The 23,480-nt window shown below is 34.8% G+C and overlaps 4 protein-coding genes and 1 non-coding gene across 7 annotated transcripts; 3 read left to right on the top strand and 2 right to left on the bottom strand.

Moving 5' to 3' along the window:
• The first annotated feature begins 780 nt into the window (after nt 1–780).
• LOC9309740 (U-box domain-containing protein 3) lies at nt 781–2,322 on the top strand. The gene is made up of 2 exons (XM_002873626.2): nt 781–1,375; nt 1,462–2,322. Exons 1-2 carry the CDS (start codon nt 1,161–1,163, stop codon nt 2,228–2,230), a joined length of 984 nt encoding a protein of 327 aa, XP_002873672.1. The 5' UTR covers nt 781–1,160; the 3' UTR covers nt 2,231–2,322.
• Nucleotides 2,323–8,387: 6,065 nt separating this feature from the next.
• On the top strand, nt 8,388–11,329 carry LOC9309739 (putative glucose-6-phosphate 1-epimerase). Its single transcript, XM_002873625.2, has 9 exons — nt 8,388–8,600; nt 9,020–9,166; nt 9,456–9,530; nt 9,733–9,789; nt 9,878–10,035; nt 10,117–10,248; nt 10,414–10,516; nt 10,605–10,704; nt 10,800–11,329. The coding sequence occupies exons 2-9, from the start codon at nt 9,089–9,091 to the stop codon at nt 11,015–11,017; spliced, it is 921 nt and encodes a 306-aa protein (XP_002873671.1). The 5' UTR covers nt 8,388–8,600; nt 9,020–9,088; the 3' UTR covers nt 11,018–11,329.
• Nucleotides 11,330–11,566: 237 nt separating this feature from the next.
• On the bottom strand, nt 11,567–11,638 carry TRNAD-AUC. The gene has a single exon. It is a non-coding gene; the product is annotated as a tRNA-Asp (tRNA).
• Nucleotides 11,639–11,919: 281 nt separating this feature from the next.
• LOC9307692 (SUPPRESSOR OF GAMMA RESPONSE 1) lies at nt 11,920–16,013 on the top strand. 3 transcript variants are annotated; one of them, XM_021022948.1, is made up of 5 exons: nt 11,920–12,376; nt 13,507–13,639; nt 13,733–13,919; nt 14,002–14,486; nt 14,561–14,911. In XM_021022948.1, exons 1-5 carry the CDS (start codon nt 12,369–12,371, stop codon nt 14,846–14,848), a joined length of 1,101 nt encoding a protein of 366 aa, XP_020878607.1. In that variant the 5' UTR covers nt 11,920–12,368; the 3' UTR covers nt 14,849–14,911. The 3 variants fall into 3 exon arrangements, with proteins under 3 accessions (XP_020878607.1, XP_020878606.1, XP_002873670.2); XM_002873624.2 differs by lacking the exon at nt 11,920–12,376 and having other exon boundaries at nt 13,069–13,639; nt 14,561–14,791; nt 14,875–16,013; XM_021022947.1 differs by lacking the exon at nt 11,920–12,376 and having other exon boundaries at nt 13,068–13,639.
• A 3,492-nt stretch (nt 16,014–19,505) lies between these two features.
• Nucleotides 19,506–21,804, bottom strand: LOC9309738. Its single transcript, XM_002871575.2, has 2 exons — nt 21,517–21,804; nt 19,506–21,008 (listed from the first exon to the last, which is right to left on the bottom strand). The coding sequence occupies exons 1-2, from the start codon at nt 21,577–21,579 to the stop codon at nt 19,908–19,910; spliced, it is 1,164 nt and encodes a 387-aa protein (XP_002871621.1). The 5' UTR covers nt 21,580–21,804; the 3' UTR covers nt 19,506–19,907.
• Nucleotides 21,805–23,480: the final 1,676 nt, after the last annotated feature.

Genomic DNA, 23,480 nt, shown 5'->3' with positions numbered 1-23,480 from the left:
TATTTCTGAATTCCATACTTGTAACTGAAGAAAATTGAAGCACTTTTCTCTTACACACACATATTCGGGCCAGGGACCAATGGGGAAAGAAACTTGATCATATTATTCTCTGTCCTTACAGAAAGTGAAGGATGTAAAACATTAAAATAAAAATCTAACGAATGTTATTTTTATATTGAACAAATTTGCTTTTATAAAAAACTAAAATATCAGAAACACACCCAAATTTTTTTTGTCACGTGGCGGCCATTAATTTTGCAATTTATAAACTTAAGATCTCTGAATCATTTCATTTTTGTATCAGGTGATTCAGGTTAGATGAAATGTTATTAAATTCTCGTATCATTTGTCAATGTTGTATATTAAAGACAATTGATTTGCATTCGTTAGAATTTATTTAAAAAGTTGACATAATTAAAAGAAATCATATAACTGTGCGTTTAAATCAAGAAAGAGACACATGTTCATATCAAACTATGTTAAATCAAGAAAGAGACACATGTTCATATCAAACTATGTAGTCATTGTTGAGAGTAAGACCCAGTTCAAAGAAAATCTAGTTAATCATTTATAAGAACGTGCAAAAAATCACATTATAATAAGATAAATATAATAAGTTCAACTTGAATTGAAAACAAAATTTTGCAGAGAAAAATAAAACTAACCTGTCATTGCTTGAATAATATAATATCTTGGGATCAATGACACTGGATAATGCAGATAAGCTTACATTGCTTCTACATGAGGAAAGTTAAAGGTTCAATCTATAGGAATCAACATTGGATAGATCAATCAATCAAGAACAAAATATTCAAACAGATACTTACTTTCCCAAATGGGTTTTAAGATCTTATAGAAATATACATAAAAATATCTACAGGATAATTAGAAAAAAAAATTAAACAGAGAAAAAAATGTATAGGATAAAAAAAAGAAGCTTAGAGAAAAAAAAAAGCTTTAGGTGAGTTTGCTTCAACATGAAACAATGGATGCCCCAAAAAATGCCTAACATTGCTTGTTAAAGCAACCAAAATACTAACCAAATTTTTTATGTTTTTTTCTATTATATTTACATCACCAATCACCACCACAACTTCCCTCACTCTTCTTCCAAGTGAAGTTATTAACCAAAAATTACAGCGAGGAAGAAGAGTGCTGCAATGGAGGAGATTGTGGTGGAGAGTCTTCTTAGCGGTAATAGAGAGGCTCAAATAGAAGCAGCTATCGAGCTAAGTAATCTAAGCAGGAAGCAAAGACAAAAATTGGCAGAAAGAGAGATCATTTCTCCTTTACTCTCAATGTTACAATCTCAAGACTGTCTCACAACAGAAGTTGCTCTATCTGCATTACTCAGCCTTGCCTTTGGCAGTGAAAGGTTTGTGTTTCTATCTGTGTTTAACTATTCATATGCGGTAGTAACAAGCAAAAAAGTAATAATTGGGTTTATTGCTGAACTTACAGGAACAAAGTCCGAATCGTGAAATCTGGCGCAGTACCAATGTTGCTAGAAATCCTCCAGTCAGAAACGAAGATGGTAGTTCTTGAATTGGCCATGGCATTTCTTCTGATTCTCTCTTCCTGTAACAAAAACAAGGTTAAGATGGCATCAACCAGGTTGATTCAGCTTTTAGTTGGACTTATTGGGCTCGATAGACTTACCGTTCAGGCCAAGGTTGATGGCATAGCAACACTACAAAATCTATCTACTCTCCATCAGATTGTTCCCCTGGTTATAGCTTCTGGAGCACCGTATGCTTTGCTTCAAGTCATCAACTGTTGTGAGAAATCTTCCGAATTGGCTGATAAGGCAGTAGCTTTGCTTGAAAACATAACTTCTCATTCACCAGAATCTGTTTCCAGCATCGGTGGAGCAATTAGGGTTCTGGTGGAAGCCATTGAAGAAGGGTCAGCCCAGTGTAAAGAGCACGCCGTAGGAATATTACTTGGTGTATGCAACAACGACAGAGAGACAAACCGAGGAATGATACTGAGAGAAGGAGTGATGCCCGGATTGCTTCAAGTGAGCGTAGACGGGACACGGAGGGCTAAAGAAATGGCTAGAGAGCTATTGCTACTACTAAGGGACTGCTCTGGCTACGTCATCAAAAACAAACAGTCAAAGATTGAGATTGTTGAGCAAATTATGCGGGAGATTGATCAAGAAGGAGAGCGAATACCCGGAACCATGTTGAAGTTGGTAGAAGAGATGATTTCGAAACTCAGCACATAGCCTTGGTTGCATTCCAGATCTTGTATATATAAAACCATGTACTGTTTCACAGAAAGAGAGCCTTCTTCTTAGGAATAATTGTTACCATTTTATTGCTTGTGATCCCTCTAACATTTTACGCAAGCAATGAGTCAGAAGAATGAGATTTGTGGTAGACTGCAAAAGTAGTAAAGTACGTAGACGTCCACACTAATACTAGTAGAAGAAATGGTTTTCACACCCAAACGCAAATTGAAATCCAGTTTCAATCAGCATATCTGTTCCCAGTTCTTTCATTTGCGAACCTAACTGTTTCTTTCATCTACCCACTATTTCCCTGTTTTGCTGAATGCAGCTCAATCATTAGCCATGGCTCTCCTTCTAATCTCGACTAAGTTCTGTGCCGTTGCAGTGTTTATCCATCGGTTGGTCGGACTAAAGCTCTCAACTTTTCCACATTCTCCCTCAGTCTCTATCTCTAAAAGGTTTAAAATAGTTTACCACGACGTACTAATAGGAATCAGTAACCTCATCAAAAAGCTTCTCACAAACAAATTCTAGTTATTTACTACTTAGCCTCCCACAACAAGCCTTGAGAGAAGCAGGTTCTAATATTAGGCTTCTCTCTTCAGTCTTCATAATCCAACATGAGAATAAACTCATACAGAAAAATTCTTCCTATCTTTTTTTCTTTCTTTCTATTGCTGGATAACTCGATTCCAATGGTTTTGCGCTCTGTACGGCATTTCGTCGAACAGTTGGTGTGCGTGCTTCTATGGCAGACTAGTAAGCAGAAGAAACTGAAAAAACAAACACTCCATTTTCCACGAGGATGAAATTCTGAAACAAACCCACATAACCTAAATTTCTTCGATTCCAAAGGAAGAAGGAAGGAGCTTGATGCGAAGATACGAAACGCTTAAAAACCGACCTTTAAACCGCGACTAACCGTTTTTTAAAACCGAAATACAAAACACCGAAGAACTTTAAACGTTAAAACCGACGTCGTATAACATTATTAGTGTTGTTGACTGAGTTTTTTTTTTTTCTTCATACAAAGAAAAATATTTATGGAGAATTAAAGAAATGGTCGACCCACAATGCTCTAATTCTTGATTTATTTTGTTGGCATTTTCACTTCATTCGTTGTTTATAATAAAATATTACTGAAAGCAATAGCCTATATGCGCACCAAAATGTAATTCAGAGTGCAAAACAGCTAAGCTTCGTCATAAGCCTTTAAAACCTAGTGGTAATGATACTTATTATTGGTTTGCTAATTAATCTATCTGTAAAACGAGTCACGTAATTTTTTCTTCCAAAAATCTACCTATGTCTTGAGTGGGCATCTACTCTTTCGATTAGCTTTATTGTAGTCACTTTGCTTTTTAATTTACCAGTTTGTGATAAGATATTCTTTATAATTTAAGCAAAAAAGAAAGAAAGAAATGCATTTTCCAGCCCCCACCATTTCATTGCATATTGAATGGCTAATATTTTAATGTAATGTGAATCCATCGCTTATGTACATTCAATTTAGCATCATATCTAGATTAAATATAAAGATTACTTGTTAGTTTAATGTTGATTCGATGTTCTCCTTTAACGTAATGTAGCGTAAATCTAAAGCCAATCCATATACCCATTGGCCATTGGTACTAAAATTGATCCACTGCATGCTCTTTTAATTGTCTATTTAAATTTGGAAATTATGATATCGATGCGTATGAATATAATATAGTTTTCTAAAAAAACCCCAAATTTTTAAACTTCACAAACCTCTCTTTTTTGGTTAAAAGACTTCATACAATTCTGTCTTTCATGATCTGGCTATAAGGCTATTGGTAACCAATTTGATCAATATGTTTTCTTATTTCTAGTAGAGCTCGAATTTGATTTAGAAAATGACACTTATAACGTATTTTGTGTTAAATATATGGAGCGACGTTAAAGCTATTATTAAATATATGTAGTTCACTTCTCTTTATTAATTTTGGAATGGAATATAAACGTCAGAAAAGGAAAGGAATATTGTTTTTGTTAGAGTATAACAACGTTACATGGATAAAATGATTGGTAGATAATTCTGAAGAAAATAATAATTATGAAGATCCTTTAACAAAAGAAAAATGATTGGTAAACACATTAAGATGAACATATATGTTATGATCGACGAATATTATTGAATGTTGTACAAATTTTCTCGTTTTTTTTTTTTTGATACCTGTTTGGATTTTTTAATCCTGAATTGAATGATGTTCTTATATTGTTTTGCTTATCTTATTAATATATGAATTAAATTAGACGTCACTGTTCAAATAATACTGGTTTTTAATTAATGCTTTTGTTCTAAATGAACTGCATTTCACATGTTTATAATATTCGATCAATCTATTATTTTGTAATTAAGAAAGTTTATCTAACAATTTGGCGACCAATTTAATCTTTATGCTTACAATTTGTTTGTCTTTCTCTTCGTTTCTTTACTATAGTTCCCATAAATGGTTCACAAAATAACACAATAATCAAAGAATTAGTATTCATCATATAAATGCAAGACTCATAGTAAATAGGGAAAATTATGAAAAAAATCTAAAAACAAACCAAAATTATTAATCTAGACCATATCTTTTAGAATTTAAGAAGTAGACTAACAAACGACAAAAGTATCCTTATATTTATCTAATTATATGATTTAACATAAAAACAAATTAAAGCCACATTTATAATTCTATATAACCCACGTTAGTTACAGATTTTTTTTGAATTTTTATTTTTTTATTGGTTATGATAAAATTTGAAGATAAAATCTGAAAAATATGCCAAACTAATCTAGAAAATTTTTTTAATAATATAACTCTAAATTAATTCCCTAAACCTATGTGAACTATGTTGTTAGTTACGTATATATACATGTTTTTTTTTTTTGAACACCACGTATATATAAGTGTTTATCAAACCAAACTCCATTAAAAAAACGATTTGTCAACTCTACAGAGAAGTCAGTATTTGGCAAAGTTTCATATACTTTAGAACGTTTATGTACATAAATCTCTTGCAAAGTTATTTAAAGATGCAGTCTTTGCTAAAGTTCTTTGAAAGTTATTTAGTAGAGTATAATATAGATAGTTTTGCACAATTATTATGTAGAGTTTAATATATATTTGTTTGGTAAAGTTTTTTGAAAAACTGTTTTTGCAAACTGTTACGTAGATCTAGTTTGGTAGAATTATTGGGTAAAGTTTATGAGAAAAGTTGTCTCGTAGTAATGAGAAAAGTTGTCTCGTAGGAATGAGAAAATTCTTAGTTTTCTCGTTCTTTTTTTTTTCTCAAATTCTTAGTAATTTCTCATTAGTTTCATGTATATTTGAGTTGTTGAGAGTTGTTTGGTAGAGTTGTTTGATAGTTTCTCATTACGTAGAGTTGTTTGTCTCATTACCCAGTTATTATTTAGATCTTAAGTATATTTGTTTAATAAAGTATTTCAATACAGTTAAATATCAAGTTTTCATATAAATTTACTAAGTCCTTGCTTCATGCAACTGATGACTTCGCCTCGGGTAATCTGGAAGCTTCTTGGTATATTCAGCTTCGGGAAAGCAGCGTGACACATCACCCGAACCGAAGTTTTTAGAGGGCTCGGGTACCCGGAGGAAAATTGGCTCGGGTACCCGAACCAAGAATGGGCTCGGACGTTCCGATGCCGACCGAGTTCGGGTACGTCTGATCGGGCTCGGTCGCCAAGCGGGCTCGGGCGTCTCCTAGATCTGCTCGGTCGTCGAAGGGCTCGGGCGTCCGCTTGATCGGTTCGGGTATCCGAGCCAGTCAGCGAGATCCTGATCTGGTCGGCAGGGTGTCCGAGCCGGAAGGCAAGATATCCGAGCCGGCAGAAATGGTACCCAATCTGGTCAGTATGGTACCCGAGCCTATTAAAGGGTTTATCCCGAGCTGTCTAGGAGGGCGCTCCGAGCTAGTGAACAGGTTTATTCTGGATGCTTGAAGTTTGGCTCGGTCCTAGAAGATGGATGGAATCCGACCCCAACAGATATAATGTGTGATATCGTTGAATTCAGAGAGATAAGATATTGTCAAGTAGAAGAAGGCCAGAGAATTCACGACTTCTAAAAAAATTCTTGGATTTTTGTTTTGCTTTTTATTTGTATTACTTATAAGGAATGGAGTAGTGGACTACGTTATAGTAAGAACATTAAAATAAGATCATAGTATTAATAAAACAGAACCTTAAAAATGCAAATGATGTGTGGGGTTTGTTAAGAGGCCAATGAAGAACACGAGAGATGTCTTAAATGCAGCCCCGGCTTAGATGGGTAGGCCGGAGGTGCGACGGCCCGGGGCTTTTTTTTGAAAAAAAATTTACATATAAAAAAGGTCCAAATATTTTTTAAAAATATTATTAATATGATAATTATATTTCAAGAGGCCTAATTATTTATAAGAAAATGTATAAAAAGGTCCAAAATTTTTAAAATAACAATTTTTACTACAAAAAAAGCCGCAAAATTTTTTAAAATTAAGTAAATTTTCTCTTTATATATAATAATAGGCCAAAAAAAAAAAAATTTGCCCCAAGGCTCCCAAATATATTGAGCCGGGGCTGGTTAAATGGTAGATGCTGAGCCATCTCTCATATTTAAGTGCATATACCATTTACAATTTTTGGGATGAGAAAGTGAATGGCGAAAGTTAGGGTTCATGAAAGGAACTGAGATTTAAGGGGGATTATGAAGATTGCTAGAGAGAGTAAAATGTGAGAGAGAGATAGCAAAAACAGTTTATGACGATGATCGAGGAATTTTATTTTCTTTGTTATTTTTATTTTTTTTATTTGCGTTTTGACGATGATAGAGAGTTAAAAAAAAAACTCCCAGTTTTTATTATTGTAGTTGAATTAAAAAAAAAAACACTTCTTCAAATTTAACAAGGAGTTTCTTGACTTTTCATTGAAAAAAAAACTAGTTTTTAGTTTTTTAATTCTAAAAGATTTGGTATATTTTTTTAATTTTACTATAATTTTTGGTATATTTTAATAATTGTCCCTAAATAATGAACATTATATCCTTAATTCTATTAATTTCACTTCAGTAAGAACTTTTTAAGAAAAAATGGTGAATTTGTGTGATACCAAAACGATGTTGTCGTTCTATTCCATTAGCACAAAAAAATTAGATTAATTTCTTTGAACATATAAATATTTTCTTTTCAATTTTTTTTTTTATAAATCTAAATAGTTAGATTTTGTTTAATACTTTTTGTTAGTATTGTCGTTATGTGATTAGTCGGATTTAATTTTGGTTAATCATAGTCATAACTATTAATTAAATTTACTATTGTTTGTTTCCATATCCAACTGTTCATAACTTCATGTCTGAGTTTTTAACTAAAAGCTGCGTTAAGTCCGTCAGTCATTTTCTCGAAGATCAACGACGACGAAATTTCGAAGCCATCGCCACCGATTTTATGCTTTGGACTACTCATATGCTATGCTTACAATTATCAAAACAAAATTGAAGATATGTGTCAATCTATCAAGCGGGTAAATGACTAGGGTCTAAGACATTTGGTAGCTTGGGTCAGGTTCTGCAAATTGGTCATATGTTTGCACTGACCATGTACATCTTTTTATAGCGGAGGTAATGGGTAAATCGAGTCTTTTTAAGTGGTACCAAATAAAAATATACCAACAAAAATACATCAAATGCCAAAAAGTAAACACCAAATAAGGAAAGTGATGAAATTCTCATTAAATCAAAAATATATGATCATATATTTAGGTATATTTTTACTGGTTATATTATTGGAAGATATTTACTATATCTTCTACTTTGTTTTTATACCTTCTCTAAACAGAAAATTAATTTATCTTTTTATATTTTTCAAGAAAAAATGACTACCTATTGCTTACGAGATGGTTTAGCTAAAACAACAAGTAAAAATTGTATTTTTCTATATTATAAAAATAATTTACTATCTAATTAATTTTAAAAATAAAATAAAATGCATAATGTTTCAAAAGTAAGAAAATCTTTTATACATCTTCTTATGTAAAAATTCCACCAAAAAAAAAATCTTCTTTTGTAAAAAAAAAAGAGAGTATTTTTTAAGAAATAGTAAAATACAGAGTGTAGGAGAAAAATGCATAAATGCGAGGGTAAGTAAGTAAATAAAAATGTTGGTTTTGATAACAAAATTATTTGTTTAACAGATGCACACGTGGCAGTATCTACGCTTATGCTGATGCAGAGAACAACTACAAATGCGCACAAGAAGGCCTTCTTCTTCTTCATCTTCATCATCTTCATCATCTTCAAGCTCCCGACTCAAAAACCCAAATCTCTGAGAAAGAATCAAAAGCCAAATTCGATCAATCAAGGTCAGCATTTTCTACAAACATCATCAACAGTCTCTTTCTCTCTTATTTCTTCGTATCACTCTCGCTATCCATTTTCTCTCTCCCCAGTCGCGTTCTAGTTCAGTGGTGGTTGTTGAAATTTCAGCCGATCACCGTGCTTCTTTTTTTTTTGGTTAATCTCCGTTTGAAATTCGTAGAAAATTTCCAGTGTTAATCTATGAAACTCTAGCTGAATCTAATCCACTTATCTCTATCTATCAGTCTCTTCATTTCTTATAATCCTTCTCGATTTCCCCACTTATATATATCGCTGATTTTATTTTTTATTCTCGAATTCGTGTTCCCAATTTTATATTCCTCCTTTGTTACGAATCATGATTTACTTTTTTTAATCTCTAATAATTCGTAAATAAATAATGCATGCATCTGGGTGGGTGTAGCTGGAGTGGAAGAAAGGGAAAGTGAACCCATTCGTGAGGGGAATAAGATCGAGGTTAAGGCCTAAATCGATGCCTTTGAATGTAGTCAATGATCGTGATGGTTCTTCTCGCATTCTTTTGACCGACCCTGCTGGATCAACTGCTGAGGTTTTACTCCTTCCTCTCTTCTCTTCTTCATATTCGATTTTTGGGTCTTCTGAAATTTCCCCGTGCGAAAAATTGGATTTTGCTCATACCATTATGGACTTTGAGAAGATTTGATGTTTGAGTCTCTCAGTGATTACTACTTTGAGCTTAAATGTTGGTGTTTTCACTACTTTTGTTGTTTGGATTAGAAAGGGTTTAGCTTGATGGCATGGCATGTGCTATTTTTCTCGAAAACTTTGTAAGAGGTTGTCAAGTTACATTTTTTTTTTTGTGCTGGGAATTGTTTCAGGTGCTTTTGTATGGAGGACAAGTGGTTTCTTGGAGAAATGAAAGGAGAGAGCAGTTGCTTTATATGAGCAGCAAGGTTAACTCTTACATGTTGATAGAGATGAATGATCTATCCATTTCTTTTCTTAGCTAGCTTTTTTTTTTTTGCAGCATGTGTCAGATCATTTGTAAATTGTGCTTTTAGAGTAGAAATATGACTTGTTGAGTATGGAACTTCTGACCAATGAAGATTTTTCAACTTCCACTAACAATGTTTTGTCTTCATTATGTTCATTTAGGCGCAATTGAAACCACCTAAGGCGATTAGGGGAGGGTTACCTATCTGCTTTCCACAGGTCAGAAATCTTTCAGATCATTTTAAGTTACACCGACTGACTAATTTTTTCCTCTGCCGCCATCAACCATGTTTTGTCATCTTTGAAGTTTGGAAATTTTGGTGCACTTGAGCGACATGGATTTGCTCGTAACAGATTCTGGTCATTTGATAATGATCCTGCACCTCTGCCTCCGGCTAACCAGCAATCAACTGTTGATTTAGTATTGAAGTCTACTGAAGATGATTTGAAGATATGGCCTCATAGGTGTGTACAGTTGATATCTCTCTTAGTCCATTTCGATGTCATCTTCTCTTGACTTAATTTTCTCTGCCTACTTTGTTGCAGCTTTGAACTTCGTGTTCGCATATCTATCAGTCCTGGAAAACTTACTATCATCCCGCGTGTGAGGAACACTGACCTAAAGGCATTCTCCTTTATGTTTTCACTTCGTAACTACTTATATGTATCCGACATAAGGTATCCTTATGTCGCCTTTCCTCGTTTATTTCTGGGCTCATTTAAATAGTTATCAGGATCAAAGTTATTCTTCTTGTCCCGGGTTGCTTCTTACCCGCTCTCAGATCAAAGTTTCCTTCAGAAAACCTTTTGTCTAAGTAGCATCACATGGCATCAAATTTGCAGTGAAGTTCGGGTTGAGGGTCTGGAGACACTTGATTATCTGGACAACTTGATGCGTAGAGAAAGATTCACGGAGCAGGCAGATGCAATTACCTTTGACGGCGAGGTAATGTGACGCAAACGCATGCCTTTTGTTTTTCCCTTAAACTTCTCTCTACAAACAGAATCTAATGTATCGTCAGTAAACCCTGTAGGTTGATAAAGTGTACTTGAACACGCCGACAAAGATTGCCATCATAGATCATGAGAGAAAAAGAACTATCGAGTTGCGAAAGGAAGGCATGCCAAATGCAGGTGCGTTAGGATTTGTTTTTCCCCTTGATCCAATCGCAAAAAAATGTGAAGCTGTGTGTTCCTTATGTGTTCATGGTATCTTTGGTATTGAGCAGTTGTGTGGAACCCTTGGGATAAGAAGGCCAAAAGTATTGCAGATATGGGAGATGAGGATTACACAACAATGCTGTGTGTAGATTCTGGTGCTATAGAAACCCCAATTGTGTTGAAGCCACATGAAGAGTGGAGAGGGAGACAAGAACTCTCTATCGTCTCCTCAAGCTACTGCAGCGGTCAGCTCGATCCACGTAAGGTTCTTTATGGGGATTACTGATATCATACTTGGAAACATCATCAGTCTTATACTCTAATATTTTGATCGTCTTCATGGATAAAGCGATTGATGCCCAAACAAATCTGATATGATATGATTTGTTTGGAGCTATTGCTCTTTCTGAGTTTCTGACCGACACACAGAAAGATTGGCAAATGTAGTATTTTGTAACGTTGCCTTCTGTGTGGCGGTCAGCGACTCATTGATATGTATGGTTCACCCGGCCGGAAACATGAGTCTTATATTATTGAATCGTCTTCTGTATGAACATTTTGTCTTCTGAGTTGTGACGGTCAACAACTCTTCTTTGCATCCGATTTTCTAGCGATCAAACTCGCCGCCAGTCACTCAAATCATATTTTATACACATAAATTGACGATTATATTCTTCAGAAACGACAACATAGCAAGAATATATTTAGGCACATTTGTATTGATTAAGAAAAGGGATTCCCCAAAACGATATGGGCCTAAGAATTAGAAGGCTTGCGGATTCTTAATCTTCTAACAAAACCCACGGAAAATATTAAATAAGGTTAAAATAAAAAACGCCGTTGCCGGGGATCGAACCCGGGTCACCCGGGTGATAGGCGGGAATACTTACCACTATACTACAACGACTTTTTTTGTTAAATTTCTTATGTATAAATATTTAAATAGCTACACGCCATAGAGGGATAGACAATTAGCTGTCATTCAATAAAAACAACAGATTTATATCTTTTACTACATGGCTACACTATGGGATATTTCACATTCAGACAGTTAGCTGTCATTCAATTAAAACAACATTCATTTTACTATTTATATAAACAGTCACGGTCATTTCCTGAAATAAACTACTTTTTTTTTTGGTATAAAAAAGAGAAAAACTAGTACTTTTCTAATCAGTGAAACAACAACAAAAGGGGTAAAAACTAAAGATTAAAATAAGTTTTTCATCTGGCTTGGTGATCAAGGTATGCCTGGTCCTACAAAAACCACTTATTTACGAAGTCCCATTTAGGCTCGAATTCCGAAGCTCTCCACTGCTTCGGCATTGAAAAAGAACCTTACATATCTCAGGTTCGTGTCCGGACCAAAGTCTAGTCAAGCTAAGTCAACACTAAGATACATCCTCCGAGCCTAACGTCAGCTAGTTGTGTTCTTGAGAAGCTTTACTCGAAGCTTAGGTTCGGAAGTAAACGAACCTCTATTTCCCGCTCATCAACACACACGTATATACTTGTTCTCTCTCCAAAGTCTCGACCTTTATTTCTCTATGTTCAATTCGGTCCATATTACTTACCCTAGTGGAGAACGTTTTCTCTCTCTCTTCTCACCGGTCGTTTCCTTTGTCTTCGTATAGGTCATGGAGAGGTAAGCTTGAAAACCATAAACCAATGTCAAGATCTGTCAGAGCCCAGATTTTGTTTATTCGATTTCACTTTATAAACCCTAAGCCGATTCCAATGAATCATCTTTGTTCCAAAGTCTCGACAAGACTTGAGGTTTTTTTTATGCGGGGTTATGAATAAAGAAATGCGAAATTTCAGCTATTTTTCTTCTATTTTGGGAATTATTGATATTTTTCATCCTTTTAAATTATTTTCATTAAATATTAGAAACATTAGTTGTTGACTGTTTTAAAGTTTTAACCAGTGTTCTAAAAAGCGGTCTAGGCGGTCGCCTAGGCCCCGACTAGGCTCTAGGCTCTTATGCGACGCCTAGATAACCGTCTTGACCGCCTAAAATTACACAGATCTTGTTTAATGTATTATTTCAATATTAATTAGAGTTTTATTTATATATATAGTTATAAATATTCATATATTATTTAATATAAATATAAATAAATGTTTTATCTAATTTTTGTTTATAATTTCATAATTTTTAGTTTTATATAGATATTTTATATAACTTTTATATATAATATTATATTTATAATATTTTATGTTATAAACGTCTAAACCGCCTAAAAATCGCCTAGGCCCGATTAGGCGTTCTAGGCGCTAGGCATTGGGTCACCGCCCGCTTAGCGCCTAGCGCTTTCTTGAACACTGGTTTTAACCAATAAAAACCCCTATTATTAGAATTTTTTTTTCCTCGGCTTTCTTTTTCTATCAGATATTTTTTTTTGTAAATACAAATATTATCCATCTACATTTACCCATAAAATCATTTTCTGTTTACAACATTTTTTTTTTCTTTTGTATGCAAATATATCTCAGAAGCCAAGTTTTCTAAAAGATATAGTTAGTTAGAAACCAGAATCTAAATAACTCATCAAGAACTAGAATCTATAGCAAAAAAAAGCACCAAAAACTTAAAACTCGTTTAAGGACTATTGTCATTCATAGCCTAAGAATCTAGAGAAACTTCTAATTAATGATTCTTGAAATCTTTGTCCGTTTTGACAAGAAATACTTGAATCTTGCACCACAAACATGTTTCTCCGTTTTCATATATGGCTTTGCTATTGACACTAAACCTATGAAAACTTTACACAGGACTTGGATTGTGGATGGTCCATGGATCGCAAGGAATGTAAAGAATGCGTCTGTGTCTTCAGCTCTGCAGATTAAAGATTGTGAAGCTTATATCAACTGCCCTAACTGCTATTACCGCGTCGACAACAGAAATGTAAAGAAACAATTTTAAACACATGTAACTGAGAGCTTATGGCCTTGTTTATGTGAATACTGAGATAGGATTTTTCTTATTTTTTTTTCTCAGTTACTGACTCCATGGCCAGGCCTTCCTAAAGGTGTGAAATTCGAGCCAACCGATGAGGAAGTGATCGAGCATTTGGAAGCTAAGTGTGGTATTGATGGCTTAAAACCACATCTTCTTATCCAAGACTTTATATGTTCAGTCACTCAAGATGTTGGTATCAACTACACTCACCCTCAAAACCTTCCAGGTAAAAATAAGAAAAATCTTCCGTTAATTTGATGTTTCAAGATGTTAAGTGAGTAATCAATCACTCATTAAAATGTTTGTAGGTGTGAATAAGGATGGAACTAGTGTCTTCTTCTTTAACAAGACGGCACATGCATATCAAAATGGTCTGAGAAAGAGGAGAAGGATCACACCAACTAGTCTCAAGGATGAATCGGTTCGCTGGCACAAGACTGGTCAAACCAAACCGGTGATCGTCAATGGAGTCCAGAAGGGATGCAAGAAGATCATGGTGCTCTATAAGAGCGCGAGGAAGGGATTCAAACCTGAGAAATCTAACTGGGTTTTGCACCAGTACCACTTGGGAACAGAAGAAGGCGAGATTGGGGAATATGTTGTCTCTAAGATCACATATCAGCAACCAAAGCAATGGGAGAAAACTATGGATGAGAGTGAGAGTTCTGGGGCTCGAGGTGGCCCAACCACACCGAAAACTACTACTCCTACACAAGCTAAACCTGTGATTTCTGTTGATGAGGATGACATAGCTTATGATGATACTAAGATGGTTCATGATACATTTGCCGAGGTTAGTTCCTTTCTCTGCAAGTATCATTGACGTTTTTCGTGCCTTATAGTTTATATGTTTTATGCTAAAATCAGGGACAGGATAACATTCAAGAAGCTTCTTATGGTTCAACATCAGACAGAGGAGCTCAAGTGGCAGGGAATTTGAGTGTGATTGAAGATAACTTGGTTTCCAAGAAAATTGAAGCTTCGTCGTCCCTTGTGGAAAAGAACCTTAATTATGGAAATGCTGACATCGGATCTGGAAACTTTTCAATGACAGATTTGGAGAATGCAGATTTAGGGACTCTCCCTGATTTCTTTTCCGTGAGAACTTTAAAAAGAAAAAACACTGTTATATTTAGTATCATTGAGAAACTTTAAACTAATATCTTTTGTTGATTTTGCAGTTGGCTTCTGAGGACAGCTTATTGAATTGGTTGGGATGGTTTTGAAGCTAAGGACAAGAAGTTTCTTTTCTTGCATTTTCCAAGATAGACGACAAGAAAATCCAGAGAAGAAGAATAAAAACAAAGGCAGAAACAGGAATGTAAATAGATTAAAGTAGCCAGACATTTGCTTCTGTTTCTGTCATCGGAGACGCCATGTAATTTGTTATTTTTTCAGAATCCTTGGAAAATCACTTAACCTCTGTTTGTTGTTGTTGTAGTAGTTTACTATAGGGGTTATGTTGCTTTACGTAGACAATATAATTTCAATGGCTTCAGATCTCCAATGGTTTTTCTTTTAGTTACTAAAATTTACGTTTTCACACCTCCAAATCGTTGATACTCTCATAGGACTTGTAATATTGTTTCTTGAATCTTGAAGTCAAACGATAGGTGGAGAAAACTGCAATGGAGGATCTGGTGGAGGTATTAGGCCTTAGGCTTCAATGAAAGTGATGATTTTGATGAAACGGAATTCAGAAAGCGGAATAAATAAAGATTACAAAGAATCTCAGAGGCTAATAATGTAAAGAAATCACCAGACTAAAAGAAAAGAGTTTGAAGTAAAAGAGAAAGAGATAATACATGGAGAAAGAGAGAGACTATTCCAGCAAAACTTCCCAAAACAACATTGAAACATGGGTCAGTACAAGGTTATATACCCTCAAGAGAGATAATGCTGAAACCAGAGACTCCACTTATCAATTCGCTCTTCCTCGAGTCCCCAAGAAGTACGTACCGTTCTCTGTTGGACACTCCCTCTACTGATAAGCCGTTTCCCTAAAATTTCCTAACAGTACAAAGACTGATAAGCACAAACCCTAATCAGCCACATTCCCTTATGCAGTTCCCAGGTAACAAGTATTTGTAACTCTCAGCTTTTTTCGATCAGACGAGCTGGGAGATGAACAACGGAATCTAACATGATGTTTTCAAACTAGTAACTCCGAGCTTCCATCAAGGCAAAACATACAAAACCATGCACAGAGGATCCTCACTCAAAATTGTATTATGACGATGCAAGGACAAATAGTAATTAATCATTCATCATTCTGAATACCCCGGAAACAAAAAATTGAGAGCATATATAGATAGATATAGATAGTATCTAAGATTATATTCCTGTCAATGAAAAGGAATCTAATACAATGAAGATGAGAAAAACCCAAATAGTCACTTGTGTCGATGATGCAAAAATCAATAACATGTTGCAATCTATTCTTCTATGTTATGTTCAAAGCGAAAATACACTTGATTCCCTGAGCACAAGAGTAAAGCGCTTTCTGGGTTTTTTTGGGGAGGCAATGTATCCCACACTTTATTAATATCAAGCAACAGTGACTCAACACAATGTAAGCACAAGGATTGAGAATATTCAGGCATAGAAAGAACCAGCAAATAACAAGTTAAGGCCAGTATATGATGAGTCTGAGAGGACAGCACCGGACCACTCAATGTTCCCCCAAAGCTCCAATACCCCGCCTTCCGGGCGTCTCTCCATGGAAATCTGGGCACACGAAAGCCCTTGACTTCCTTCCAATCCAACTCAGGTGGAAAACGCCACAGTATTTTCCCGCCGAGACCACGGCAGAAAAGTGTATGATCAGCGAAAAGCCAATCGTTTCTATTTTCTGGGTTAGACTCTGTTCCTCCGTCCGCCTTAAACTTCCATTCACTTGTTGGGAAAATAAAGAGTTGACCATCCTCATCCACCGCGTAAACATGCTCCTGGAACATCACCACACTTTGTTGGATTTTGAGGGGCATCTTCGGCGTAAACACAGACAACAACTCCTAAGTTCCGGTTTCGATATCATATACCTCTACCCAGTTAGAGGAATCAGCGGCGACATCATCCCAGCACCCTCCAAACACGTATATCTTCTGCCTGTCTATCAAGCATGCCGATTCTCCGCTTCGAGCTATCTTCATGGGCGCAACGCGGCACACTTGGTGATCGGTACAATCAAAAAACGTGACTTCCGATGTGGGTTTGCCATTCATGAGTCCACCGATAGTATAGATCCCCCAACCCGTCTCCACGAAACAGGATCCTGCTACCGGGGCTGGATTCACCGGTTTCAGCCGACGTTGCACGGGGTGGAGAACGAACCACCGTGGGCTTGGGTCTGGATACTTGTGCATATATAAATCGACGCTCCTCATAGACCTCAAGGCCCTGATTTCATGGAGGACTGCGACAAACCGGTATCTCCTGGTGACCATCGATAAGGCCACGAGGTCCAATCGAGACAAGTGAGGAGCCACGCAGTGCACAAACACATCATCTGGCACCGACCACACCTTCGTCTCATTCTTCTTCGTCTTCAATTCCAATTGACTACTACTACATCGCCGAATCGCACATCTTCCCTTCATTGATTGATGATTACCCAAGGGATTGTGTCTTCTATTTTTTATGTGTTTATATATATACACAATTGCCGTCTAGTTAAAAGGAAACAATACGGCTGAAAAAAAGGAAACAAAAAAATCATACCAAAAAAAAATAAAGGCATAACAGTCAATACTTTGAAATTTGAATCATTGGATTGCATCAACGAACCAAGCGGTTTAGGACGGTTCAATTACAAAATCTAATTTCAGAACCAAAATTAACTATTCAAAATAGATACACGCTTCATTTCAATTAAATGTTGCAAGAAAATAAACCATGGTAGATTTCCCTAGAAACTCTAAAATTGGAATTAATTTCCTTATAGTGCCAATTGAATTAACTCTGAAAATTATGTGAAAAAGTTTTTCGTAGAAACTCTCAAATTGTATTCCGTCCGGTTCTTGAAACAAAGGAAGTTAACACAGTTTCTCATTGAAACACCACAACATTAACGGAAATTAGTCAACTGTGACAGTTTCTGAATCAGATGACACATATTGGTCGAGGTGGCATGTTTTTTAAACAAAATGACGTAGTTTTAAGTTTAAAGATTCAATTTTTTTTTAAAAAATGCAAAACCAGAGACTCGAACACACGATCTCATCTTAGTCTCATTTAATCAGAGGTTGCGTATTCGAGTCTCCGGTTTTGTATTTTTATAAAAAAATTTGAATTCTTAAACGCAAAAGGATATTGTTTTGTTTAAAAAACATGTCACCTCGACCAATATGTGTCATTGGATTCAGAAACCGTCACAGTTGACTAATTTCCATTAACGTTGACTCGTAATTACGCACTAAAATAAGAGTTGAGATAGGTAATTTAAAAATTTTAAGCGTTGGAGTATAAATTAGCAATGATCGGTTGTTCGGGTTGAAAAATGCACTTTAGAAATTGTTCAGATTGAAAAAGGCCTTTTTCCCCTGAATAGGTGGGTGATTGGTTAGACTTTAGCTATAGATTATTTGCTGTAGAATTTTGTCTTTAAGTATGTAAGCTATAGTTGTAGATTTTTGGTTGTACCTTTTTTGTTGTAACTGTAGATTTTAGAAATATCGAATTTTGACAGTAAATTATTAGTTGTAATTAAAAATTATGATTAGTTCATATTTGAATTTGTATTTATAAATTACATTTCCTAAAATTATATTATAGTTAATAAAATTATTTAATAGCAATTATATAATAAACAACAACACAAATTTATGCATACAGGTTAAATGGAATCTATATAAACATATGAATCATTTATATAAATGTATAAAATATTTTATATGGTATACATATAATAACTACATATTAATTGAAAAGAATATACATATATAAGTTTTTTCGTTGAATATATATATATATATATAAAGTATATATAACAAACGAGACTATACATGGTATTTATATTATTAGTATATATTCATTTACATGAGAAAATAAAAAATTAGAAGAGAAATTAAAAAAAAAAAAACCTACAGCACTTAAAAACAAAATATATTAAGTTGTAAAAAATTTAAGATCTACAGTCAAAACAAAAAGATATTATTTTTTTGGGCTGTAACTTTAGAAAATAAATCTACAGCGTGATTGGCAACAATTTGGTTTTTACAAAAAAATTATGGTTGTAAAAGGTATTTACAGCCCAACCAATCACACCCAGAAGTTCACCAAAACGTTGATGGGTCTGTATTCAGAATTTCAGATGTTCGCAATGCTGGCGCAACCAATCACAAATACAAAAAGAATTATATTCTCTTAAAATTAAGCATAAAATTGCATACCATAAACTTACAAAAAAATGTATTTATAGTCAAATATGTACTATACTAATATTTCTATTGTATCAAGTATCAACTGATATTAATATATAATCACTGGAGATCTGAAGCCATTTGGTTTTAGTTCTTCGCAATTCATACCATTTCCGAACTTTCTTTGTTGTTGTTGTTGTTGTTGTTGTTGTTGTAGTTTACTATAGCGGTTATGTTGCTTACGTAGACAATACAGTTTCAGTGGCTTCAAATCTCCAATGATTTACGTTTTACTGCCTCCACATCGTTGATACCGTCGTGGGACCTTGTAATATTGTTTCTAGAATCTTGAAGTGAGTCAATGATAGGTAGAGAAAGCTGCGATGGAGGATCTGGTAGTGGATGTATTAGGCATTAAGCTTCAATGAAAGTGATAATTTGATGAAACGGAATTTAGAAAGCGGAATAATAAAATAAATAAAAATTACAAAGAATCTCAGAGGATAATAATGTAAAGAAATCACTAAATTGTACAGACTAAAAGCGAGAGTATGATGAAAATAGTTTGAAAGTAAAAAGAGAAAGAGAAAGAAGGAGACAGAAAGAGACTATTCCAGCAAAACTTCCCAAAACAACATGGGAACATGGGTCAGTATGAGATTATAAGCAAGCTAAGGTTATATACCCTCAAGAGGGGTAATGCTGAAACCAGAGACTCCACTTATCAGATCACTCTTCCTCGAGTCCCAAGAAACTGTACCATTCTCTGTTTCACACTCCCTCTACTGATAATAAGCCGTTTTCCCCCAACCAAATTACCTAACACTACAAAGGCTGATAAGTACAAACCCTTATCAGCCACTTTCCCTTATGCAGTTCCCAGGTAACAAGTATTTGTAACTCTCAGCTTTTTCTATCAGATGAGCTGGGAGATGAACTGCGGAATAAGACCGCGGGATTGGACCTAGTTTCCCGATGATTTCCCTGAATGTATACTCTTCTGGAAGCATGTCGAACAGATCAGTTCCTTTACAGATCACATCTTGGATTCTTTTTGGATTTAGATAATGAGAGAATCTGACCCTATCATTGTGACTGTACGCTTTCATCTTGAATATAAACTCGCTGATGTGCCTGAAACAGAAACTGCAATGCCAACCCGAATCTGCTAAAAGAGTGTTGCCTTGACGGAAATGAGCGTATCTGGTCTTCCCGGGCTTGTATTGATGAATGGAAGCTCTCCAGCTTTTGTTGTCAACGAAATACTCGAATGAGTATAAGTAGTTTTTCAACTGAAGATGAAGAATCGGAGGGTATCCGTCGCACCATCTAAGCAGATTGATGGTATGAGCGCTAGGAATCTCATCAACATCAGACATTATCAACAGATCATCTTCTTCTATACCCGCGAGTCTGATCAGCTGATCCAATGCAATCCTCTGGTAAGCTTCTTCGACAAACGGGTTTTCGCCTTTCTTGAATCTTCCTGCAATGTTCCCATAAGACAGCCTCGGCTCAACAAACTCGAACTTCCCCCGATTCCCATTGAAAACTAACGGTTTAGGCAAACCAGTGAAAGTCGAGTTTGATTCAAGAATTACAAACTGTGTAATGTAAGGATAAAGCTCTTTCCACCGGATAGTAAGCATATCAACTTCATTGCTGAACAAGACAGCATCAAAGACCCTTCTGGGAGATTCGCGGTGTTTCCAGCCGTGAAGACTGCAGAGTGTTGCCATGGAGGCGTTCTCATGGTAGTAATGAGGAAGCGTTTGAAACGGCTTGGGTGGAGATTCCCAAAGCGGTCTCAAGAAATATGTGAGCTTCTGACCATGCAAATAGACTCCAAAGATGAAAATAGGCACAATGGTGAAGAGGAAGATATATGTCTTGAAATCAAGTCCTCGTAGCACACATCTAACCCTTGAGAAGGCCTTGGATGCTCGAGAACCATCCTGCAAAGCAAAAACCAAAAACTCAGAAAATTTCACACAACAGCAGCAGTTAATGTCCCTTCTGAAAAATCTGAAATTGGATTCCAAATAGCACACAATCCTTCTAACGCTACAGAGATTGTATAGTGTGCATACGAAGAACGAAACCCTAAACCAAATTATACCAAATTCCATCCAAAATCCCAGTGAAACAAAACCTTAAATTGTTCATGAAATTTGCTTCAAATATTCAGACAACAAAAAACAACCGCGAGACATCATCTAATCGTTCTCTCAATTCTTAAATTCCGACAATAACATAAGATGAAGAACACAAACCCTATAACAAGCATCAAACAATTAGAAATCGGAAAAAAAAAGAAAAACATTACAACCAATTCTCATCCAATTTCAAAGGTATCAGAATCTCGATTTTTTCCTTAATGCGAAACAAAACCCAAAAATTCGATTCATTGCGAAATCGATAAGAAATTAGAGCAAATTTGCGGAAACCAGAGACAGAACTCACCTGTCCACAAACATCATCGCAGATATCGTCTGTCTTCTTAGAACTATAGTATCCATCGGACATGGTTTTACCCAGAAGAGTTTTCTCGGGGGAAATTTTCGCGAATAAGAAGAAGAATCTCTCGGACCCCGAAAATCGAAGCCCGACAAAAATCAAAACTTTATGAAGAAACTCGAAACAAAAAACACGAAACAATTTAATTAAAGAAGAAAAAAAAAACAGAGAAGTCTGAGAGAATAAATATCCGAAAAAATCTCTGTTTAATCTAATCCTTCTCCTCTTAAGAAAACTGTAACGCCAATTATAGCCGTTTGATGCTTTTTTGGTTTATATATATATTCCCAAAACTGCTGGAATTAATTAATTTTATTGACAGTTAATTAAGGAGAAAGTGTTATTACCTTTTAACAAAAGTAAATGATAATATTATTAAAAGGGAAAAAGGAAGAGAAAAAATCTGCATCCCTCGGATGTTACTATAAGTGGGTCTGGATTTTGATCCTACGGTCAAATGTTTTTTTACCTTGCTGATCTGTCAATAAAGCTATTTGCCAACACATATTGGAATAATAAAAAATACTAGTATTAAACTTTTATATGCAGGAGGAAAATTAAATTTTATAAATCTATTGCCCTATACAATTGGTAGGTTATACCTGGAAAGAATTTCAGTCCTATCCAAGTATTTTATTTTATTTTTTAACATTTATTAAATCTTTGATTAAATAAGCCTAAATCCAAATGAATATACAGTCAATATTCAATCAGATATAATCATTGAGGTGATAAGTTTGGACATTTAGATTTATATATAAAAAAAAAGTTTAGGTAAAATTATCAAGCGTTTTTCCTTCCAATTATCATACTCCTTTTCTGTTGATAAATCTACTACTTGGGATATATCGGAAAACAAAAATATTGGTTTGCTTTTTTATTTTTTTCTGGTGATAATAACTAGTATTATATACTACTTGGCCTATATAGAAAATAAAAATTATTTGTGAATTTGGTCTTCGTCTTCCTATTCTTGCAAGTCAATATCATGCTCCCGGCAATATAGAATCTTTAGTTTTCTTAATATTATATAAATAAAGCCTCTTTTCTAATATATTAATTAATTAGTAGCAATTTGATTTCCAATTATGTTAGGAATTTATTTTATTTTATATGATTACTTTTTTTTTTTTGAAAAAGATATTTTATATGATTACTTGCAATGTCAAACAATTATAAATAGTAATTTGAACTGGGTCTATTCGTCTTCGCTATTCTCTAGCTAGTCAAGATATTACGTGTTCCAAGCCCTGTTCTAAAAATCCCCGCCTAGACCCGATTACTCCCCGCTTAATCGCTAGGCCCACCCTATCCGCCTCGATTAATGACTAATCCCTTAAAGAAATCAGTCACCCGATTACTCTCCGCCTAATCCGATTATTCCCCGCCTAATCCAATTATTCCCCGCCTAATCTTACATACCCCGATTATTTTTAGATTGCCAGTATAAAAAAACTTTTTATTTTTGTTATTCAATCATTTGAATTGGGAGTTTGTAATGTTTTACAATAATTTATGTTCATATTTTAATAAAAATCATAAATATTTGTCTCAAAAATACATTTTTATGTGTTTACTGCAATTTTAAAAATAATATTAGATTAATATGTTTTAAAAATATTAAAATAACCCTAAAACTAATCCCCGATTAATCCCCGATTTTAATCCGATTATCCGATTAATCGCTAGGCCCATGCCGAGCGCCCGACTAGCGCCTAGCGATTTTTCAAACAAGGGTTCCAAGTGACCGAGTAGTATTATCCTAATTCTTTTTCTTTAATTAAAACTCAAATCTATTAAACACTTTTACTAAAAGATATTACGATTTTCAAAACTTGATCGTATATAAAGGTTAAACTATTCTATGATCAAATTCCCTCTTAATTAACTAATAGGTGTTGACATAATTT

Source organism: Arabidopsis lyrata (assembly GCF_000004255.2).
Source record: "Arabidopsis lyrata subsp. lyrata unplaced genomic scaffold ARALYscaffold_6, whole genome shotgun sequence".
Classification (NCBI taxonomy): Eukaryota; Viridiplantae; Streptophyta; class Magnoliopsida; order Brassicales; family Brassicaceae; genus Arabidopsis; species Arabidopsis lyrata.
The sequence above is the reverse complement of the archived record's forward strand: the minus strand, read 5'-3'. Positions and strand labels throughout refer to the sequence as shown.